At 42.4% G+C, this 21,970-nt stretch overlaps 3 protein-coding genes across 5 annotated transcripts; 1 reads left to right on the forward strand and 2 right to left on the reverse strand.

The window, feature by feature from the left end:
• Positions 1-404: 404 nt before the first annotated feature.
• On the reverse strand, positions 405-13,235 carry LOC142994168 (regulator of nonsense transcripts 1). Of its 3 annotated transcripts, none has more exons than XM_076144883.1 (24): positions 12,882-13,235; positions 11,301-11,410; positions 10,761-10,850; positions 10,353-10,520; positions 10,068-10,248; positions 9,777-9,938; positions 9,468-9,555; positions 9,217-9,315; positions 8,965-9,073; positions 8,578-8,737; positions 7,576-7,694; positions 7,197-7,361; positions 6,896-7,010; positions 6,626-6,769; positions 6,235-6,448; positions 5,956-6,073; positions 5,715-5,871; positions 5,488-5,630; positions 5,232-5,406; positions 4,672-4,753; positions 4,370-4,531; positions 3,941-4,212; positions 3,662-3,784; positions 405-3,551 (listed from the first exon to the last, which is right to left on the reverse strand). In XM_076144883.1, exons 1-23 carry the CDS (start codon positions 13,050-13,052, stop codon positions 3,665-3,667), a joined length of 3,324 nt encoding a protein of 1,107 aa, XP_076000998.1. In that variant the 5' UTR covers positions 13,053-13,235; the 3' UTR covers positions 405-3,551; positions 3,662-3,664. The 3 variants fall into 3 exon arrangements, with proteins under 3 accessions (XP_076000998.1, XP_076000997.1, XP_076000996.1); XM_076144882.1 differs by having other exon boundaries at positions 9,471-9,555; positions 11,301-11,437; XM_076144881.1 differs by having other exon boundaries at positions 11,301-11,437.
• Positions 13,236-14,349: 1,114 nt separating this feature from the next.
• pgpep1 (pyroglutamyl-peptidase I) lies at positions 14,350-17,082 on the reverse strand. Its single transcript, XM_076144945.1, has 5 exons — positions 16,947-17,082; positions 16,501-16,553; positions 15,995-16,111; positions 15,627-15,859; positions 14,350-15,271 (listed from the first exon to the last, which is right to left on the reverse strand). Exons 1-5 carry the CDS (start codon positions 16,975-16,977, stop codon positions 15,058-15,060), a joined length of 648 nt encoding a protein of 215 aa, XP_076001060.1. The 5' UTR covers positions 16,978-17,082; the 3' UTR covers positions 14,350-15,057.
• A 2,839-nt stretch (positions 17,083-19,921) lies between these two features.
• LOC142994208 (transcription factor JunD-like) lies at positions 19,922-21,685 on the forward strand. The gene has a single exon (XM_076144944.1). The coding sequence runs from the start codon at positions 20,204-20,206 to the stop codon at positions 21,119-21,121; it is 918 nt and encodes a 305-aa protein (XP_076001059.1). The 5' UTR covers positions 19,922-20,203; the 3' UTR covers positions 21,122-21,685.
• Positions 21,686-21,970: the final 285 nt, after the last annotated feature.

Consider the following 21,970-nt stretch of genomic DNA (forward strand, 5'->3'; position numbering starts at 1 on the left):
ACAACAGACAGTATTAGATCATGGAAATTCACTAACCAGCAAAGCCATAATTCTACAATAGTCCCCTGTAACAAACGAAAAGCAAACGTTCTGCATTATTTCAAAATACCATTTTTGTAAACGTAAGTTTCTGTATACACTACGTTATAATTGTAGAACTAAACTCTACACTGCAGTGGTGCGTTTAATGACAAACATCTCCAACTGCAGACCAATAAATTGACTTTGGTTCATTGTGATTATTTTCCATTAATGAGCAAACTATCCAATGGAGGAAGAATTTAAAAAACATGTCAGCTGGAAGTGGATTTTTCCTGAAGTTGTTCTTATTTATGATTTATACTGATTTGTAAACAACTAATACACTGGCTGATTGGTGATCCACAAAAGAAAAAACAAAAACGCAATGAGCAAAATGAAGCAAACTTTAATTCCCAGAAGTTATCAATAATATATTTTTTGGAGAATAACTTATGACATTCAACATCAATTAGTGGGTCGAAAACAACAGCATCACAGAGTGCATCTCGTTTAGTTTTAAGCAGTAAGTATAAATAAAATTGAGCTTGTGTAGTCATGACATGCAGATGGTTAGTATGGGTCAGTATAGGATGGGTTAGTATCAGTAATCTCTACTTATTTGCATTCCAAAATAAAAAGTTGCATGATAATTGATTTGAATTATGAATGATTTGATGTGAATTTGGTAAACAATGTTTGTAATACCTATGGGTTACAGAAATGTTTTGAATGATAGTCACAGGTTTGATAATCTATATTCAATGAGACAGGTGGCATAAAGTGAGTGAGGAAAGTATTCAGTTACGTTATACTCTTAAACTGAAATCCTTTAACTTCATGTTTTCAGAAATCAATCTACACTCAATATCTTATAATGACAAAGTGAAAACAGAATATTAGAAAAATGTACAGATGTACTAAATCTGAATAATCACATTGACACAAGTATTCAGACCCTTTGCAGTGATACTTGAAATTAAGCCCAGGTGCATCCCATTAGTAACACATATTTCTACACCTTTTTTGGAAGCAACCTGCGGTTAATTCAATTGATTGGACCTGATTTATAGTTACACACCTGTCAACATTGAGGTCCTTCAGGTCAAAATGCATTTATGGCCAAAAAAAAAATATATATATATTGAAATGATATTTTAGTTTAATAAATTAGCAAGTTTCTTAAAATGTTTTCATTTCATCATTGTGGGTTATTGATTGAGTTGTATTATCTTAATATTTAAGTGGAATCTACAATGATGTGGTATCCTGTACAGGGCGGAGAAACATTTAAGCTAAAAAGAGCTGTAGTTAGTATGTGATTATTTGGGGGAATACGAACAATGATGTCACCAATTAGCATGAAAGACATTCAAATCCTTGTGGGAGGCTGAGCTCCGTTTTCATATGCACTGGTCCTTCAATGTGCATTTTCAAGGGATATTCGTGTTATTCAACAACCGTTAGGAGGCAAGGTGGCTCCAAACAGACTTGTCAGTGTGAGTATTACAATGCCATGAAATACATGCTTGTTTGGCAAGATCAACCATCGATGGAATATTAATGAAAACAGGCTGCATGTCAACATCTGTCTATCCAAAACTTGCAATTCACACTTACTACACTGAAATTCAGTCACTTCACTCAAATTAACCAACTTTACAGAACAAACTGTTGTGTTCTTTACACAATGAAATACTAGACTATAGGTTCAAGACATTTACGGCTCATGACTACAACTAATGATGAAATGTTTCTATACCAATTATCAAAGTATAAATCCAACACATCTCCATACATCTCTCATCTCTGATGGTTGAATATGACCATCTTCTCTTCAATAAATAAGTTGTTCTAATTAAATAAGTTGCTCTTACATTGCCTTAATGAACTTGCTTTAGCATCAGCGACTGAAATTGAGCCTCTTATTAGATGCACTTGGCCCAGTGGTGCTCAAACTCTTTCTTTCGCGACCCCCTCTTATAGAGCAGAAGTTTTTCGCGCGTCCCCCTCCAACCGAGCGACCGACCGATAGAAACACTTGCCGGTGCAGATGCCGGTGAGATCACTGACGACACGTTTTTTTATTTCCCACCACCCGGACCACCGTCGGAAACCACCGGTGGCACCGGTGGTTTCCCGGAAAAATTGGGGGAAAACAGGAAAACCGGAAAAAGCAAAAACGTGTTGTCCGTGATTTCCACCGGCAAGTGTGCCGGCAACGGATGTTCCCGGTTCCCGGTTACAGGGGGCGCCAGACCCTCTGGTGGTTTCAGACAGTGGTCCCGGTGGCTGGAAATAATCTAAAAGCAAAAACGTTCCCGGCGCCCGCGCGCGCAAAAGAAACAAACGGTGCCAGGTTTAACATCGTGTCCTCGGGCAAGTGTACCCCACCCCCCAGAGGGGAGAGAAAGAAAAAGTTTGAGAACCACTGAATTTTGTACGTAATTAAATAACATAATTGGGACATCTCAGCTCTAATTAACCATAAGATGTTCTAGTGCACGCCTTTCTTCTGTATGAATCTAAACAATATTTAGAGGAACATAACCAAAATTGTCTCACTAATCCTAGATCTTTGGAGATCACTCGCTCAGATCTGGAGACCAACATATTTTTGTTATATACGTACTGAATGCTTAAGAGCTAATTCCACCGATTAATCTTTGTAGACCACCTTGAGAAAGACTCGCCTAAAGAGGTGCCAACTACACTCGCCATCCTCAATGAAAATCAATGAAAATCGCTTTTCTTCTGAAAACTTTCCAACTCAAAGCTGAGAAAGAAAAATTAATTGCTGGCTATGTCATCCCCGAACTTCATTAGAACTGTTTGAGGCACAACGCCACAACCACTTTCACTGAAATAACCTGACAGGGTTTTTCGCACGCTTTTCTCTCTCCCACGCGAGCAAATGCAGAGCATAAACCTCGAATAAACTTTGAGTTTAAAAAGTTGTCAAATCAACTGCTTCAAGAGTCGTGTCCCGTGCAGTTCCTCCCTCTCCAAGTCACAGAAGACGTCCTGTTGAGTTATCTTGGAGGCCATTTGTGTGAGACACCTCCATCTTTCTCAGCTTTTGGTTCCCAACGTTCCCAACCATACCGCCTGGAGATCCCTGAGGCTTCAGGAGCACCGGAGGATGCGATGACAGGGTTGCCTCCTTCTCTTCCTCCTCCATCTTTCGACGTTTCGCCCTCGTTGACCCATCCGAGGTCTGGCCTCTGCCGCTGCGTTGCTCTGATGACGACAGCTTTCTCCTTCGCCTTGTCTTCATATATGAGCAGCAGCGCCTTCTCTCCTCCACCAGTCCCCCGCACTCTCTTGCCCTCGTCCTGTCCAGCTCTACTCCCATCTTTGCTCTCACTCTTGTGATTGGTTGGTTTCTCACGGTCTCTCTCGTTACTTTCACACAGTGGTGCTTCGGTTGTAGCAGTGGAAAACGGGTATCCATGTTTGTTCTTTTTTGCCATTACCCAGAATAAAATACCAATGACCTTAGCTGAACACAGGCCTAGCTCCATTCCAGCGACCTGTAAAACAAGGAAAGCACATTTTCAGTATATACATGTACTGTGTGCCCATAGAGAGTTAATATAAGAGATGTATTCATCATTCCATGTGGATGAGCCAGCGTGCTTACAGTCTAGTACTGGGACAGTCCAGTCACACCACCGTGTTGGTAGGCCCGCTCCCCCTGGTAGGTGGAGTCCTGGGACAAGGCCACATCAATCTGGGACTTGAACTCATCTCCTAGGTAACTGTCCTGTATTTAACAAATACAAAGTGAAAGAGCCAGGGATTGGAATAATTCTGTTAGCGACACAAGTATTTAGTGATAATTGTATACTGATTGACTTGAGTTGTAACATTACTAAATGTAATCTCTTGAATATTAACATTTATTCACAGTCACACACACCTGTGAGAGCTCCGGCTGGGAGAGCCCAGGCTGGCTCATCTGTGATGGTTGGCTCATGTTAACGTAGCCCTGAGTGAGGGGCCCCTGGGAGAAAGGCTGGGAGCCCAGGTCCTGGCTGGCCTGGCTCCCAGTCATATGGTGCCCACGGTCCGGTCCTGAATTGCCCCCGCTGTGGTTCCCCATGGTGCCACGGTTCCTTTGACGTCCACCTCGAGTCCCTCCACCACCTCCTCCACCACTGCCCATTTTACCTCTCATGCCTCCACCTCGACCTGGAGAAGAGCACATAAGTAAGTAATGTAAATAAATATCTAGAAAGGTTTTTACCAAGTTATCTTATTTTCTGAAGCAGATTACTCAACAGGCCATGTGCTCAGGAATCACACAACACAAAACAAATTCATGGTCCGTATTTGGTTCCATTCTCACCGGATGTGGGCCCGTTGAGCTGTCCCATGTACCCAGGTGGAGGTATGGGGGGCATCACTAGGTTGAAGGGGATGGGGAGGTTCATGGAAGTCAAGGGATTGGGGCCTGTACCAATCATACCTATCTGGTCATGGGTCTGGAAATACATGTTGGATGTGCGCCCTGGAGCAGAAAGAAACACATGTAGAGTTATTCATTGTACTCCAAAGTGTGACTTGTAATGGAATATAATGGTGAAACATTATGTAAACTAAAGGGAACTTAAAGAGAGAAATGAGGATGTTGTGTGAATGAGTCCTCACCGTTGTTGCTGCGGTCATAAACAGATCCAGGAATGAGGGCCTCCCTGGCATCGTACATGGCAGTGCTCATGAATCGACCACCCTGCGGAACAAAAAAGACAAAAACAATATCATTCCTTCTATCAACGGCTTTCATTTAACACATTTTCAAACATAAACAAGTAAGATGTATCATTTCCTAGGTTCATGTAACATATTTTCAAACATAAACATACCAGACATTTGTCTCTGGCATTATAAGAAGGAGCTGGCTTTAGCACACAATGAGAGCTATTCACTGACAATGAGCTGACACGAGTCACAGCCATTTCAAATTTCAGGAGGCACACATTGCATCTGCGGGCAAGCTGGAATTTTGCAATTGTGAGAGACTTGGGTCAGCAAGTTCTGTCTTGCACAGCAGGCACGACGCAGCATTTCAACTTTATTTGCAAACTGCTTATACGTCCCACAGGAAAAAGAAATCATGGCCTAGTTAAGAAAACCTCATTTCAGTCTCTGACATGCTCTCTGTTTATTACACTCACTCACACACACTTTCTCTATCTCTCTATACTCACGGGGTTGATGGTGTTGACCAGCTTGCGGGGTTTGCTAAACTGCATGAGGCTTTCCCTTAGGTTGTTAAGGGGACCTTCAACCAGGACCTTCTGCTCTTTGTAGTAGTTCAGAAGGTGGTTCCACAGTGGTTGCTTGGATAGAGCCTTGGGGTTGCCCACGATGATTACACCGTACCTACATGACAGCATCAGAATATTGAGTTTGTCTTCCACAACAGGAAACAGAGGAGTCTTATTTCACGTTGTGTTGCTTTACCTGGCCCTAGTCAGCGCCACATTGAGACGTCGGGGGTCGTTGAGGAAGCCGATGCCCTGGTGCTCATTGGCCCTCACACAGGACAGGATGATGAAGTCTTTCTCTCTGCCCTGGAAGGCATCGACGCTGGCTATCTCCACTTCCTGCGCAAGGAATCAGGAGATATTAGTGGAAAATGTATTTAAGAGTTTAGTTGGTGGTGATGCGTGTTAAGAAGATCCTTCTACCTGGTAGAGTTTGGTATGGAGGGAGCCGCTGAACTGCATATACTGGACCAGGTAAGATCTTTGTCCTTCATATGGAGTGATGATGCCAATTTGATCAGGTTTGGCTCCAGCCTTCAGCAACCTCGTGGTTATTTTCTCAACGTTGGCTGCTTCAGTCCTGCGTACACAAAGCACAGGGTTAATAATAAGGCAATCATATATTTTGGATGGCCGTCAGTAAAATGATCAAGCATGGTGTAACCTGTTGAGATAGGATGTTCCAGAGCTGGCAATTTCCTCTTGGCCTTGGGTGACGTAAAAGAACATAGGCTTGTCGGGCTGCGGCCACTGGAAGTCAAAGCCCTTTTTCACACGGTCCCCTGTCGAAGGACCGAACAAGGAAATGCGAGTCAGGAATTGTGTAGCGATATGAAAAACAAAGTAGACCTTTCAATGTGGTAGAACAAAGGTTGGGCTAGAATTCAGATTGTAGTTTCAAAAGCCTTCAGTCAGGTTGAAAATGCATTGCCATGAGTCTCACCAGCTGTGACTCCGTTCTGCAGAGAGCCCTCATAGAAGATGTTGGAAGGGAAAGCACTGAGCGCCGGGTGCATGCGGTACTGGACCTGCAGACGGATCGGTCGGATCCCCAAAACTACCAGACGCTCAAACAGAGACTGGGACAGACCCGCTTTAGCTGCCTTCTTACACATCACCACAGGGCCCAGCTGGCAGTGGTCACCCACCAGGATCAACTATTACGGAAAACAACAAGGCGTCATGGCAACATAATTAGACAATCTTTTTTTTTTTTGTAAGTTTCAACAGGTAGCTAATGACAACCTCATTAGCGAGCAAAAGAATAATTCTAAGGCAAATGCAGCTGTGTTATTGTGATATATGTTCCTTTGTAACTGTTTTTATGCTCGTACCTGCTTGGCCCCGAGAACCACAGGCACCATGCATTCTGGTTCAGTGGCCTGGGTGCTCTCATCGATCAGAATTGAGCGGAACTGCATCTTGGCCAGACGAGGGTCCCCAGCTCCGACACAAGTACTGCAGATTACATCGGCATTCTGCAAAAGTGGCAAGAAATGAGGAGGAGGTTTAAGTTTAACCACAAGTACATCGTTTGCAACAGGCCTGAATTGTGCTGTAACTTTTAGGAGCACTTAGGAGTTCAGTAAAAGCAGTATTTGTACCATAAGCAGCTCCCTCTCAGCAGTGCGCCTCAGAGCCCTGTAGCGCTTCTCGTCTGAAGATGACAGCTCTCCAGTCTCGTCCTTCAGCTGTTGGAGCTTCTGAAGTTCTGGCATGCTGCAGGTATGAATCATTTCAGTACAGTGCGGTCAGTATTTTGCTTGTGTGCAAAGTAGAGCCTTGATCTAACATGTTAAGGTGTGCAGCAGATTCATAAATCCTTACAAGTAAACACAGAAAAGAAATGTTCAAATGTTTATTTATGTTTAAATATTTATTATATTATATCATTATATATATTACCTGTCCATGTTACGGGTTTGGTTGTGCAGTGCCAGGAAGGAAACAGGTGAGTCGATGGCCTCCCTGCTCTTGGCACACAGCCTCACCACCTTCAGGCCAGTCTGGTGGATCTTCTCAGTCAGCTGGTCGACAGCGATGTTACTGGGAGCGCACACCAGCACTGGTCTGGGGAAGGATATTGGTTACTGAACTAACTATCAACTACAAATACCACTATCACACACACATTTAGCTGTACACAAGAGTAAAACGTCATCTTCAAACCGAACCCTATTTATTATCATAGCAAACTTATGAATCAATTTATAGCATCATCCCACACATCCCACACTAATCACAGAGTTCAAACGGAAAACAAACACTGGTGTATCTGTCTCACCCGTTTCCCTGTCTAGCCAGGTGGTACACGACGGTGGCGGAGGTTACTGTCTTCCCTGTGCCAGGAGGACCCTGGATAAGACTCAGGGGGCGCTGCAACACCGTCTTCACTGCATAGACCTGAAGGACAACAAGCCAAAATCATGTGAGTTAAAGTATGTGGACACCTGACCATCACAGCATTTTTCCAGGCATCTGCCAAACCCAGATTCTTCCATCAGACTGCCAGATAGTGAGGCGTGATTCATCTCTACGGAGAACACATTTCCACAGCTCCAGAGTCAAGTGGCTGCCTGCTTTACACCGCTGGAGCCGACGCTTGGCATTGTGCATAGTAATAACTCTGTACTGTTTGTATGTATGACCCATTCATAAAGGCAGGAGCCGACCTGCATTTCAGGGGCAGTTCGGGGTTCAGTGTCTTGCATAGTGATCTTAGGCTTGTACACAGCTGCTCGGCCCATTTCAGGAGGCTGCTGTGCTGAGAATAGGCCATTTTTATGCAATACATGCTTCAGCATTCTGTGTACCTCTTTGCGGCTGAGCTGTTGTTGTTCTTAGATGCTTCAGCTTCACAATAACAGCACTTACAGTTGATGGCAGATCTGGCAGGGCGGAAATTTCACAAACCGATTTGAGGCACTGGTGGCGTCCAATGACAGTGCCACGTTAAAGTCACTGAGCTCTTTGTTACACCCATGGAGACTGTAAGGCTATGTGCTTTGTTAGCAATGGGTGTGTCTGAAACAACCTAAACCCAATAATTGGGAAGGGTGTCAACATACTTTGGCCAAATAGTGAATGAGGGATCTCAGCTCATGCACACACTTTGTTTTATGACATTTACACATTTCAGCAGGAATGACCTTTTCATTTGTGCCCCATCTAAAGGTTTTGTTTTGTTTGTAGTTCAGATTAGAGCACTGATATAATCACACTGACACAATGCAGCAAAACCCATCTCTTCTTTTTAAAAACCTACGAGTTTTGACCACGTGCTTACCTGGGAGTGGTTAAGGTCAGGCAGGCCTTGAGCGGTGAAGCGTTTGGGCAGCTGGCACTTGATGACCACGTCGTCAACCTCATGTCCCAGCAGCTTGTGGTAGATGTAACCCGACACTGAAGTCTCATCCACAGCAAATGTCTTCAGGGCACTCTGCATCCTGGATAATGGAGACAGAACATTAAGACCAAGTAAACAGCAGCCTCTTTTAGAATGTGTAAAAGCAACTGGATTAATTGGGAGCATCAACACTACAAATCTGAAAGCCTGGCTGAGCTCTCATACACTTTCAGGTGGAATATGTTCTTATTTTAATGAACTGATTTAAGAAATATGTAATATGTTTCACACCTCGCTTATGTAGCCAAAGCTTAAAAAAGTAAATACCTGTCAAAAGAAGTGGACTTCCACACAAAGTCCACCTGAAAGTTGTGCGGGACCTCAACTGGAGCCCCCGCACTGCTCCTTAGCTCTATGGCGATTTCATCACCATAGTCTGGGACAGTGATTTAAGGAAGACGCAGCACTTGAAGGTAGACTGTAGGTGTAGGTAGACGAACAACGGTGATCAATGTGTGGCAGAAAACGCATCTATTACTTTGTCGACTCTTAGATTTGTCCATTCAGTTATAAGGATACTGTCGGGGACTTTGATGACGTGTCCAATGCCTTTCCATGGAAGGGCCAAATCTCCTTTGTACCTCAGGCAAATCTCGTCTCCCTGCATCAGTCGCATGTCTAGAGAACAGCAAATAACGTACAGAGAGAAAACACAACAGTGAAAACAAAATGATCAGAATGCACCACTGGTCAGAATAACATGATTATCGTAGAGACAAAGGTGATGATGATGATGGTATTTATGTTACGGTAGCAGAGATGGGAATTACCACCTGAGTCCGTCTTGGGAAGGCTGAAATATGCTATTCGCTTTTTATTCAGCCCCAAGTCCCATCTGACTGTAATGTTATCTTGAGTCTGTTAGGAAGAAATTAGAAGTAAATATATTTAATACATGGTTTTGATGTTGAGGAAAGAAACCAGTTTTACAACAGTTTGTGTTCCTAATCAGGTGGGCAGTGAGTGTGAGTGTATATAATTAATTTTCTCTTCACATTAACAATAAGAGGACAGTAGGGGATAAGCAGTTGATTCTGAAGTTTTAGTCAACAATCACATTGCGCACAGTTCTAACGGACCTGGGACTCTTTGAGCTTCTTATCGTAATCAGCCTCCAGCTTCACAAGGGGACCAAAGATGTTCTGGTACTGGTAGGCGTCCTCGTAGCGGAGCAGGACATGCTGGGGCTCCTCGTCCACGCCAGGTTTCTCCAAGTCCTCTAAGGTTGCGGTGGGATTTTCCTGTCCAGAATAAACACATACAAAAATTACAAATGAAAATGACACATGCCAGAAGTTGAAGTGTAGATAGAAAAGCAAAATAACAAACTAACAGCAGAGCTTTTGCAAACACAGCTGATGTGGTCTTACCTTCCAGAGTTCCTCTAACTTGTTGATCTGCTGGGCGGTGATCTGACGAGCCCTGAGCTGCTCCTGCTCCGAGGGGATTTTGACCAGCCAGGACAGGAAGCAGCGGTCCTGGATCAGAGGCTGCCATTGTGAGGAGTCCCAGTTGATATCCTTCAGGCTACTCTGACTCGCACATGGCTGTCTGTGATTCAACAAAAACAAATGTATGAAATCCTTACTGCGGTTTAGGGAGCTGCTTCTCTTTAGATTTGTTTCCCCAGCCGTACACAATGAATCTGAACCTACCTGCACAGCAGCACCACCACAGAGTCGGCCTTGGCCGGGATGAAGCCCAGCAGGAAGACGTTGCGACAGCCGCAGTTGTAGCACTCCAGCACCGTCTCGCCCAGTGGGCCGTCTTTATGAAGGGTCACTTCCTTGGACTTGGCTCTCACCAGGTGGTTTACAATATGGCTACAGTAAGAGAGAGAATAATCAAGATGGAACTGGAAGTAGTGTGTGCGTCAATCGTGACATCATGATTTGTCAAAGTAGTGCGTGGGTGTGTCTATTATGTCATTAACAACTGTGACATCATTCATGAGTGCGTTCATGTCTCAACAATTGGAGGAATGGCGCTTTTACTATAAAGTATAAAGTATAATTACATTCTATTCTGTGCCAATTAATTTATAGGATATCAATGAAAATTACCTGCCAGACGTATTTCCGCGGCCATTACAAAACCACTTCTTGCTTGTGTTACAGTAGACCACACATGCTGGATCATGAATGCCACAATAGCTATAACAGAGAGAGGGGAATATCAATTAAAGACAATCATTATGACATCTACATATTAAGCATCTATTGTTAGGACAAGACAGACTGATATGTGACTGTCTGAGACTGAAAGGGAAGAAAATGAATAAATCCAAACCATAAATCTAACTCATAAAGAAATGTATGCTGAGACTGTGAGTCCTTTTTGTAAATCAAGTAAATTTAAACTGTTGTACAGGGACTTAAAGATGCTTCTTTAGACACGATGGACAACGAAAAATGCAAATGGACAATGTCCCTGAAAACAGCTGATGGTTGTTGAGTATAGAGACAGGAGCTTTAAAGATGGGAGCATTAATAAACACCTGCAATAAAACACTACTTGCATTAAAACACACACAACAAAAAGCTCATCCTGAATGTATGCAAATCCTTGTCACAACACATCTGACATACGCTCCTGTCTTTTACCTGCAGGCGTGCAAAGGAAGGTCCTTGGTGTAATAAGTGTCCTCCTCATCCTCCTCAAAGTTCAGCTCTGCCAGCAGCTGGCTGGCTTTTATTATAGGGTCGTCTCCATTCTGTAAAACCCCATCAGGCCCGTTAAGCTGGGGAAAGACATGATGAAACTCAAGATGTTGATGATTTAAAAGCAAGAACTCCTGTATAGCACTGTTTCTCCCGCAAAGGGATATGCTTACTGCAAATACAATACAATATAATAACAGTGTTGCACCATCTGAGAAGCAGCTCACTGTCTTCACAACAAACAAACATCAACAACAGAAGGAGCAGTATTGTGTGTGCAGAGATGATTACTCAGACCATATAATAGATGACTGAAAAAGGACATCATCCATTCCTACAAACACCACGTGTGGGATTTCATGAGCTAATAAAATATATTGAACCGGGCCTTTGTATGGCTTGAACAAACATCTTTACACCCAACACTCAAACAAGAGAAATTGAAAGTACCTAGGTGTGGCTGACAAGACAACATTTCATGACATTATCAGGATTTATGGAAAAATGAGAATTACGCATAAGATAACAACTTTTACTTCAAGTGATGGTGTTGACAACGGCAAGATTTAAAACTAAAGCCTCCTAGAAGTGCTTACTTTTTCTGATTTGACACAGTGCCCAATAGAGTGTGAAACACATCTAATATTTATACATAACTCTAGATATTAACATTTGTGCATCAAGGTATCATAAATAAAGCTTCATCAACAAGCAGCTTTATCAACTCAAGTTTCTTATTACTGTGTTCACCTGACTTTTTAATCCGTTTTTATCACCTGTTTAACACTGCCCCTACTGCGTCTTTATCTCTTTCCAGTGTTTCTACTGAATTTAATACTATGCCATACTTGTGAAAATAATAACATCTCTCGTGATAAAGCTTAATCAATTCATTTAAATGTATCTAGAACAACATACAAACTTACAGCTGTTTCCACATGCTGATTGGTGCTTCCTGTGACAAACTATCTATATGTATTAAAATCTGTGGAGTGTCCCTTTAAACTTTTCATGGTTCACTGCAACTTCATAGCAACAGCGTTTAAAAAAAGGCACTAAATCTGAAACAACAGATTTTACCACTAGGCAGTTAGATCGATCAACACAAGTGCGCTTGTGTTTCTCTTACAACCTGTCATGTCAATAAACGGTTAAACTCACTGTGTATTAGTTATTTGCCTTATCTGAGCTGTTATTACCGTAGATAACCAAGTATCCAATTCAAATAAATACTGGTACATTTAAATTAGAGTTTGTGTGCCTTTGTTAGTATAATGTCATATTTATCGCTCCTTATTTGCCAATAACGTGGCAAATGCCGATTATTGACAAGCTATCTGTATCTGTATGCTAACTCTGCTAGCGGCTAACTAGCGTGCTAGCCAATTAGCGGGTCTGCATGAATGGTAAATGGATGAATGGCGTCGCGCGAGCTAGCGATGTTGTTAGCTAATTGAGCGTTTGTCAACACAGTAGCAGAACAACAATTTTGACAGCGAGCCTGTAGGATTGAATCACACAAACCTGGCTGTCCAGCTGGCTCTGGGTCTGGCCTTGGGTCTGGGTCTGGCTCGGCAGGGTGAAATCCGTGAAGTCGTACTCGGAGCCCTGGGTATCCGCTCCCAGCAGCTCGGCTTCCTCGGTGTCCAGGAACGTTAGAGTCTGAGAGCTCGGCCCGTACGCCTCTACACTCATGTTTACTTGTATTACTGACGACGTTTGCTGCAAAAAAATATGTCGCTAGTCCGCATCAAATATAGATATCTATAGGTGTCCGTGAATGCGTCTCAATGATAAAGTGACAACCCTGAGGAGGCTGGAGTCCTGGTGCGTCCCGTTTATCTTCCCTCCCGCTCGCTCGGTTCCTCTCCTCCTACACTACCGCGTCTCTCCTACCAGGAAGTAACCTGCACGAAGCGAGGAAAGGAGAGAAGTCAATGAGAAACAGGTGGTGTGTGTTCTACGCTTGTTTAGACCGTTATTTTGTGTCTATGCGTTCACAAACTTCAGTCTGACACACACACATACACACACACTGATTATATAAAAATAAAAACCTTATTGTAAGACTTGTTTTTCTCTGTGGTCTGTACTTATATAGTGCTTCTCTGTCCAATGACCTCACATTCAGCCATTCACACACTGATGGTGAGGAGCAACCCTGCACATCAGGAGCAGTTAAGGGGTTTCAGTGTCTTGCCTGACAACACTTCCACAGGCTCTCTTCAGAGGAGCCCGGAATCAAACCAGAAACCTTTCATTCCCCAAGACGACTGCTGTAGTTCTATTTCTTGTCTCAGTCGCTCTATCGTCATCGCCATCATCATAAAACATTTATGTAGCAGTTTTCCAACAACAATAACAGAACAAGGCATAATTTAACAGGGTAGAATAAAAGTGACATGTCAGCCATTTCTAAGATTTAATGAAACAAAGACTATGGATCAACACATTTTGTTTTTCTTAGTTTGTTTGTTTTTGTAAGATGGAGCATTTTAAAGATATTTTGCATTCTCACACCCTTATGGACATCTATCCCCATGCTTTTTCTTCCACTGCATTAATATAGAATTGAAGCACATCTAAATAGAATTATACTGTGCCATAATAAGGTAACATGAAGTCAATTTACTTTGGATACTATTTTTCCTTAGAACACCCTGCATGTATATTTTGCATATCTATATTTATGTAGAATAATTTTAGAGGCTTTTGGGAGTATTGTATAGATTATGTGGATCCATACTGGATCTTTCATAATATCATTTCATTTCAATTTCATCATAAATCTGACTTGAAGATGAAGATGTTGCATGTCACATAAGATAAATGAGATTCTAAGAAGTTTTAAAAGAAAGACTTGTATAGCTGGAGCAGGAATGATAACCATATACCATAAATACTATACTGCATAGAAAAGTACTAATGCCATGTGAACTGTTCTTGTATATTAATAAATATAAATGACTTGCAATTCAGACTGACAAAGAAATAAGATATTTGGTGCTTTAATCATACATAGATTTAAATCACGACATACAGAGGACAGACACAAAGAATGTCACATTTCCATCCAACAACAAATACTGATTGTTTGTGCAATATTTTCCCTGAGATTAATTTATGATTATAAATATCAGTCTTTCAAATATTTTCAATTGACATGTATGTCATTACTTGCAGGCTCATTCTAAGACAATAACCAAGTCACAACAACAGAGACTGTAGATAACAGCTTACATGGGAAGGATGTGACTTAAAAAGACAACATAGGACGTACATGTCATCATATATAGAGAGAGAATTCAGAATTACAGCTGCTACTTTGCTGGTAATATTGATGAGATGGTGAATGGAGAATGTTCTAAACACAACTAATACTCAGTACTTTTCCACATTAGTCATACCCACACATGTAGACACAGAGACTTCAATAAATAAATGCCATAATCAATTCAGGATGTTATATTCAGAACAGACTGTGTTCAGATGCTGTGTTACATAACGGAAATAGCTGTTATTAGTTTCTGTAAAAATTAAGTTAAGAGTCAAGTGCTAGCGTTAAAATATCTTGAGGCATCATTACTTCTCCACTACTTACTCACTTTAAGTCACCGTTTCTTAATCAGATCAGCTATGATTTGATCACTTTAGTCTACTGGCCTGGCTCATTTTTATCCCTAAGGCTCTGATTCGGTCATTAGTGGTCATGCTGGTGTTGATGGTTGTGATTGCAGTGCTCGTGTTGTTCGTCCTCCAGCTCCAGCAGGTCCAACATTTGCTGTACTACAGCCTGAAGCGCTCTGCCCAGTTCCTGGCTGCTGTAAGGCTTCCCCAGCGGAGGGACGTGGATGAAGGCAGAGCGCCCATGTCCAAGGTAGAGAGACGTGTAGTAGGTGTAGTCACACAGATACCTGGTGAGGCGTGGAACAGTAGGCGTTATAGAGGTTATAGAACAATAGTTTTATTGGGTTTCTACAAGTCAATGTGAAAGGAAAAGTATTCTTATTCTGGAAATGCTGAAAAGAAATTCTATTCCAATCCAAATTAACAGCACACTTGTTACTCTCATGTTTCACCATAATCAAGGCTGATTTGTCATCCTACTCTTAATGTTTTCACTAATGGTACTCTGCAAACAATTAGGACACAATGATTAGAGCTAAAGACCTGCAGGCAGTCTGAACTCCATAATTACCAAAAACAAAAATAGTAGCTGTGTGTGCGTGTGTTTACAGTATGTGTGATCATAAGTGTAACATCACAAACCTTCCGGCATCCTTAGATACAGATACAGTGACCCCAAGTCCTGAGGCGTTGACCCTTTTGCAGACTGTATCCATGTCCAGGACTGAGCTGATGCAGTCTGGGCCGTGATCCACGCAGCACTGAGAGGCCGGACAGAAGCTGCAGTTGTCCAAACGTTTGTAGCCCTTGTTGTGGCCGCACTGCTCTAGAGTTACTGTGGTGGCTATGCCAGAGACGCCAACGTGGACCACCAGCTGCTCACAAGGACCCCAAAAGACAGAGAGGTAGAGGTCGGTTAACTGAAGTAGTCAATCGCAAGTAAATGTGGATTCTATTCCAGACATGAAATCTTTATATACTGCATATATAAAGGAAACTTGTGTGAGTACCTGCGGCTGGTGCTGCTTCCACAGTGAGGGCAGCAGATTCTGCACTGCCTGATATTCAACAGGAACCTCACACACATGAAGGTCCACAGCCTCACCCAAGCCCAGACGCTCCAGCTCCTGTGAACACATCAAGCAGGTTAAATCAAATCAATTAAGAAAAGTTAGAATAACACACAGTTAAGAACCCCCAAAATACAATCAAATTATCAAATGTATTTTTCAAATTTTTCACGATTTATTATAAGAAAATCCTGCATAACTTGACATCAAATATTATTTATTATGATTATCAGTCTTTTGCTTTATCAGAATGTCCTTCTTTTCTACTTATTCTCCGCTTGTTTTAATAAATGACCCAAATATTCCATTCCATTGATTTTTGAGGTTAATATTTTACACAACATAATAGATCGCACAATGCATTCCTTATAGATGTTAATACTAGAGAACATGAACCGGTTCAACTGGTCTCATTGTTAAACATGGACCTGGCAATGATTCATTACCTGCACTGCCACCCAGCTGGAGTTCACTGCATGCTCTCCAAAAGGCTCAAACCCTGCAGAGAGAAGGCGTTACAGTCTAAAGCACAAAATAAAACAGAAAATAAAACACGATATGAGTTTGTTGTTACGTATGCAGAAGTGATAAAACTCAATTCAAAGTCTAAAGATTGGATCGAGTTACACATTAACTGTTCTGTACTCGGACACATCACATGACATACAGCTGCGTCTGGGATGCCTCCTCAGTTTTATTTAATGATAAAATTGGACATTAAATGTTTCCAAAGAGAATGACTTTCGCGTAATTCGGCTGAGAATGCAACAGTGTATCCTATTATGGTCACTGCCTTGCTGAGGAGGTGGAAAACTCAGCAGCAATAACATAAAGAAATCATTAAATACTAAAATGTGTCGATCGAGATGTTTAACTCAATAAAACCTCTCACCTGTGACTAGCACTTTCTTCTTATTTGACATTATCCCTGCTGGCAATAAAGGGAAATTTTCAAAAATCTATTTGATCATTCCGCCTTACAGGAATGACAGGATTGTCTACGCTGGCTGCTGTCTTCTTCTGGGTCACTGCAGGGAAGAGGAAGATACGCTCAGACGGATTATACTGCCATCTGCTGGACAGGCATGCAACTGTCCACCACAGTGCCTCCAGCTATTGTTTCAAATGACAAAAGGTGGGGGGAAAGAATAATAATGATCCAAAATATTATAATAAAATCGTAATAAATGATCAAATATATAGCTGTGTTTAATTATAATTAATTAGATAAAATACAAATGTGTAAAACTAATGATGTCAATATAAAAATATGCATTAACCTCACCTGGTACCTGTCAGTACATCAATAATCCCACATCAATACCCACAATTGAAGATATCTCATCCAACAGTGTGAAAACCTTTAAAGCTGGAAATTCAACCATGGAAACTATGAAATGAATTAATAAAAATTGGAGATTGTGAAAGACTGTAAAACTCAATTTATTCATAGATATATACACAGACTGTATGTATATGCTTTCAGTAGTACAGTGCTTTAATAATCATAGCAGAGGAGCTCAGAAGAAAACGTTCATCACCAGTGCAGCTGCTCAGTAAAGGACTGGTGGTTTTACTGGGCAGGTCCCAGGTGTGAATGTGGGCACTGTAACTGCATGAGTGTGTGACAGAGGGCGTTGCTGGAAATGAACATGTTCAAGTCAGCCTTCCCCAGAGGAATAAAGTCCAAAAAAGAGAAGCGAGAGAAGAAGAAGGAAAAGGAATTTGGTCTTACATAATCTCTGACATACTTCATTACGTGTATTTAGAATAAAAACTTTCATGAAGGCCGAGCTAATCTAATATTTGTGTACAGCAACAGTTCCTTTTTTTCATTCTGCCTGCACACACACACACACACACACACACACACACACACACACACACACTGAAGTCCACACCCCTCTGCTGTGAAATGACTCACACATTCTGGACACACTGCGCCCTGAGCATGTGGCTCTAAACTGTTAATAAAAGCATGGGCGGAGAAAATATGAGGTGAATGTCTCAAACAGATTAAACCTTTCTCTTGTTCAAATAATCACATCTCATGTTACAAAATCAACACCGGTCCCTGCCTTTACCGCATCACACACACACACACACACACACACACGTACACACACACATACACGCGTAGCTCTGATTCACAGCACACCCCGATTGACAACCTACGCTGCAATCGCTAACAACCCTCCTTTCTCCAACCCATTCACCTTTCTCTCTCTCTGTCTCTCTCTCCCTGTCCTGCGTCACTTGCTATGTCAGTGTTGCCATGGAAACTAATGATGCCCTCGCTGCTCTTTGGTTCGTTGGTGCTGATGCAGGCGGTGCTGACGTCTTTCGCTGTGTATGGGTGGAATAACAATATTCTACTTTCTACCACAGGGCCCCTTCGCTGGTCCAGACTTACCTCTTATATACAGTAAATCTGTCAGTATACATCCAAAACATTTCTTGCTTTTTTTTCTCACATCTCCCTGCCAACAGAAATGACTTCATCCTAACCTCTATTTTTTAAATTGCATACTGATTCCATGTTGTAAACAGTTTGCGCTGGCCCTGGTAAAATGTGTTCAGATGGATGCAAGAGCAGATTAAGGTTATTGCATCTATCTGTCAACCTGCTGACATGAACTATACATAAAAACACGTTTACCATAGCTCACATTGTGCTTATTACTGGGGAGAGTAATCTAACTTCAAAGCCACACTATTATTTTCTGTTGTCTTCTAGTCCATTCTTCAGCTTCTTGGGGGCTGTAAGCAGCTGATCATACCAACCAAAGCCATGAAACAGTTTGTACTGCTTCACTCACTGATGGACATGTCAGCACATATACCTCTCCCTGTACTTCCAGTCACAGAGAACACAGTTTCCTCTTTCCTCTGTCTGTTTCCTTCCCTTTTCTGGTCAATATGCTGTTTACAGTATTTCACAGAAACACTTGCAGGTTGTTAGGCACTTTATTTCAACTCTCAGTCCTCACTTAAACTATATATACTATAATACACTATACTATACTATATCCCTTGTTGTGCGATAGTACTATATTATTTACCCACAGTATAATATTTTATCCTATACTGTAATATACTACACTATACTCTCGTTACTACTATACTATACTATACTATACTATACTGCCCTGTACTCACTGTACTGTACTATACTATATCCTATGTTGTGGTATAGTACCTGATTATTTAACTACAGTATAGTATTTTATCCTACACTCTAATATACTACACTATACTATACTAATGCTGTTGCTTTACTATACAATACTATCACTAAACTATCGCTACACTATACATGACTATACTACAATAAGCTATACTATACTATACTATACTATACTACACTATACTATATACTATTATTTTACCTACACTATAGTATCTTATCCTTTACTGTAATACACTGCACTATAGTATACTATTCTACTTTACTCTTCTATTCTACACTCTACTACAGATGGGAGAACAAAGGAGAGATAGGAGATTACGTATAATAAACAGGCAACGCCATTTTACCAAGCCTTCGACAGCCAGATACTACTTTCGTTTCGGTATTAAACTCTGATTCTCTTCTCTTCCCTTCTTCACTTTGCCATTCTAAAGTTTGAGTCGAAGCTAAGATGAAGGAATATTTCTCTTCTTCCTCCCCTCAGCCTTCCCCGCCCAGTCTCTGCTCTCTTTTGGCGACCCTGAGCTTTTTTATGCTATGACATCAAACCACAATGCATTGCACTGTTTGTAGTTTACCTAAAGTCTCCATGGCAATAAAGACCGACTCTGCCCCTTATTCAAATTAAACCGGAAACCAACGTCATTTTGGGCCAATCTCAGCGCTCTGGAGTGACATAATGGAATTTTTAGGACTAGAAAGCGAGCGAGGTCTGGCGCTGCGCATAGCAGTCGTGCCATCGGGAAAAGACAATATCATCGGAGCGCAGGGAAGACGGACGACAGCCCTCCGGCATTAGAGCTCCAGCGGTGGACTGACAACACGTGATAGAATCTAAGGAAAGTAAACAGAATCGCATCTGAACCGCCGATTTCCTCATGCGCGGACGTGCCCGTTTAGCGTTTAGAAGCCGCTGTTAATGCGTAACGCTCCACATTCCCTCATGTGGAGGGTCTAGAATGGAAACATCCCTCTACTCAGGCACCGTGGTGAATACTCCAAGGGTCTCCAGCATCTATTCCCAGAGCACAATGATGAAGAAGGAAATTAATCTGAACCTGGACGACCAGAAAACAAACCCGCTCCGGGACACCGACGGCCTTCTCAACTCCCCGGACTTGGGGCTGTTGAAGCTGGCCTCTCCGGACTTGGAACGCCTTATTATTCAATCGAACGGACTGGTCTCCGCCGCCAACCCCACTTCCCAGTTCCTGTATCCAAAGTCTGCCAGCGACGAGCAGGAGTTCGCGGAAGGCTTCGTGAAGGCGCTGGAGGATCTGCACAAGCAGAACCAGCTGAGCGAGGCGGCGTGCGTCTCGGTGGACAGACTGGAACTGCTGGGATCCGGCGCGGTCGGGTCCGCCGGCCTCCAGACGTCAGACCTGCCCGTCTACACGACTTTAAACGGCTATGCGGCCAGCCCGCTCGGTGCCGCCGCGATCAACTATTCCACGGACACCATTCCCTTCCCACCGCCTCCTTCGCATCTGGCCAGCGCGCATCAACAGGCGGCGGCTGCGGCAGCGCTGTCCCGGCTTCAGAACTCCGGCGTGAAGGACGAGCCTCAGACGGTACCAGACATGCAGAGCTTCGGAGACAGTCCTCCTCTGTCTCCCATTGACATGGACAACCAGGAACGCATCAAGGCGGAGAGGAAAAAGCTGCGTAACCGAATAGCTGCGTCCAAATGCCGCAAGCGAAAACTAGAGAGGATTTCTCGCCTGGAGGACAAAGTCAAGAGCCTGAAAACGCAGAACACCGAGTTGGCGTCTACGGCCAGTGTACTCAGAGAGCAAGTGGCCCAACTGAAGCAGAAGGTGATGAACCATGTCAGCAGCGGATGCCAGTTGTTACCGAACCAGGTGCAGGCTTACTAACAGTGTGGAGATGACATGAATTGCACTCTTTGGATCTCTTTTGCAGCTCTAAGCTATATGCTCTGAGGATCTAGGCCTGTGTTATTACATAAATGTTAAAAAGGAGCAGTCTGTTGTCCTTAAGTGTATGTATGAGGCGTGATGTAAGGCCATTGTACAGTAAATGCATACTTAAGACAGATGTTTGCACTGTACTGTACAGATAAACAGGCCTCGATGAGAGCTCCGAGTCAACTGGAACATTATTACAGGTCAACCAGGAGCAGGTGGGAGGTGTTTCTCCAACTACAATCTGACTATAATGGTTTTTATTCAGCAGAGAGACTCGTTTTGTGGCCATGTAGCAAACTCAGCTATCCATAAGGACTGATAGGATAGCGTGGTCGTTGTGTAAGCTGGACAATCTCAATCAGAGTGCAACCAAACACCAGGGTGTCACAAAGTGCTGTGCATCCACCGTGTAATATAATGCCTTACTTGTTTACAAGCACTTAACAATGACAAATATATATTTTATTTACTATAAAACATTTTCTTTTACATATGGTCTTATTTCTTGTTCCTTCTTTTGCAAAAAAATGAACACTGCATGTCTTGTAGCTTTTGCGTAGTTACCTATTGTGTTTGATGGTGGCTGTTAGTTCTCCAGTCATCAGACTTCCATGAATGTATGTATCCATGTGTAATGGAGTTTCATGTCATTAAATTCACTACATTACTACAGCTGTTTGTGCCTCTGACTGAGGATGAGTTTACTGATGAAGAAGGAGAGAACATGAGAGAATAAAAGCATCAGAGAGTGCTGGGATTAGGAACCAAACCATAGATGGTCAAACAGCCATTCTAGTA

The sequence above is a fragment of the Genypterus blacodes genome, unplaced genomic scaffold (genome assembly GCF_046128005.1).
Source record: "Genypterus blacodes isolate CSIRO-AG114 ecotype Tasmania unplaced genomic scaffold, CSIRO-AGI_Gbla_v1 ptg000029l_1, whole genome shotgun sequence".
In the NCBI taxonomy this organism is placed as follows: domain Eukaryota; kingdom Metazoa; phylum Chordata; class Actinopteri; order Ophidiiformes; family Ophidiidae; genus Genypterus; species Genypterus blacodes.

What these genes read in the sequence shown, in the direction of transcription:
- pgpep1 (XM_076144945.1), bottom strand. Translation starts at nt 16,977, where the DNA reads ATGTCAAATAAGAAGAAAGTGCTAGTCACAG. An exon ending in CCAGCTGGGTGGCAGTGCAG is followed by an intron (nt 16,112 to 16,500) that starts GTAATGAATCAT and finishes ATGTGTTCACAG; the next exon opens with GAGCTGGAGCGTCTGGGCTT. An exon ending in GTATCTAAGGATGCCGGAAG is followed by an intron (nt 15,272 to 15,626) that starts GTTTGTGATGTT and finishes ACGCCTCACCAG; the next exon opens with GTATCTGTGTGACTACACCT.
- LOC142994168 (XM_076144881.1), bottom strand. Translation starts at nt 13,052, where the DNA reads ATGAGTGTAGAGGCGTACGGGCCGAGCTCTCAGACTCTAACGTTCCTG. An exon ending in AGAAGCTCAAAGAGTCCCAG is followed by an intron (nt 9,556 to 9,776) that starts GTCCGTTAGAAC and finishes TCTTCCTAACAG; the next exon opens with ACTCAAGATAACATTACAGT. An exon ending in TTATGACCGCAGCAACAACG is followed by an intron (nt 4,532 to 4,671) that starts GTGAGGACTCAT and finishes TTTCTGCTCCAG; the next exon opens with GGCGCACATCCAACATGTAT.
- LOC142994208 (XM_076144944.1), top strand. Translation starts at nt 20,204, where the DNA reads ATGGAAACATCCCTCTACTCAGGCACCGTGGTGAATACTCCAAGGGTC.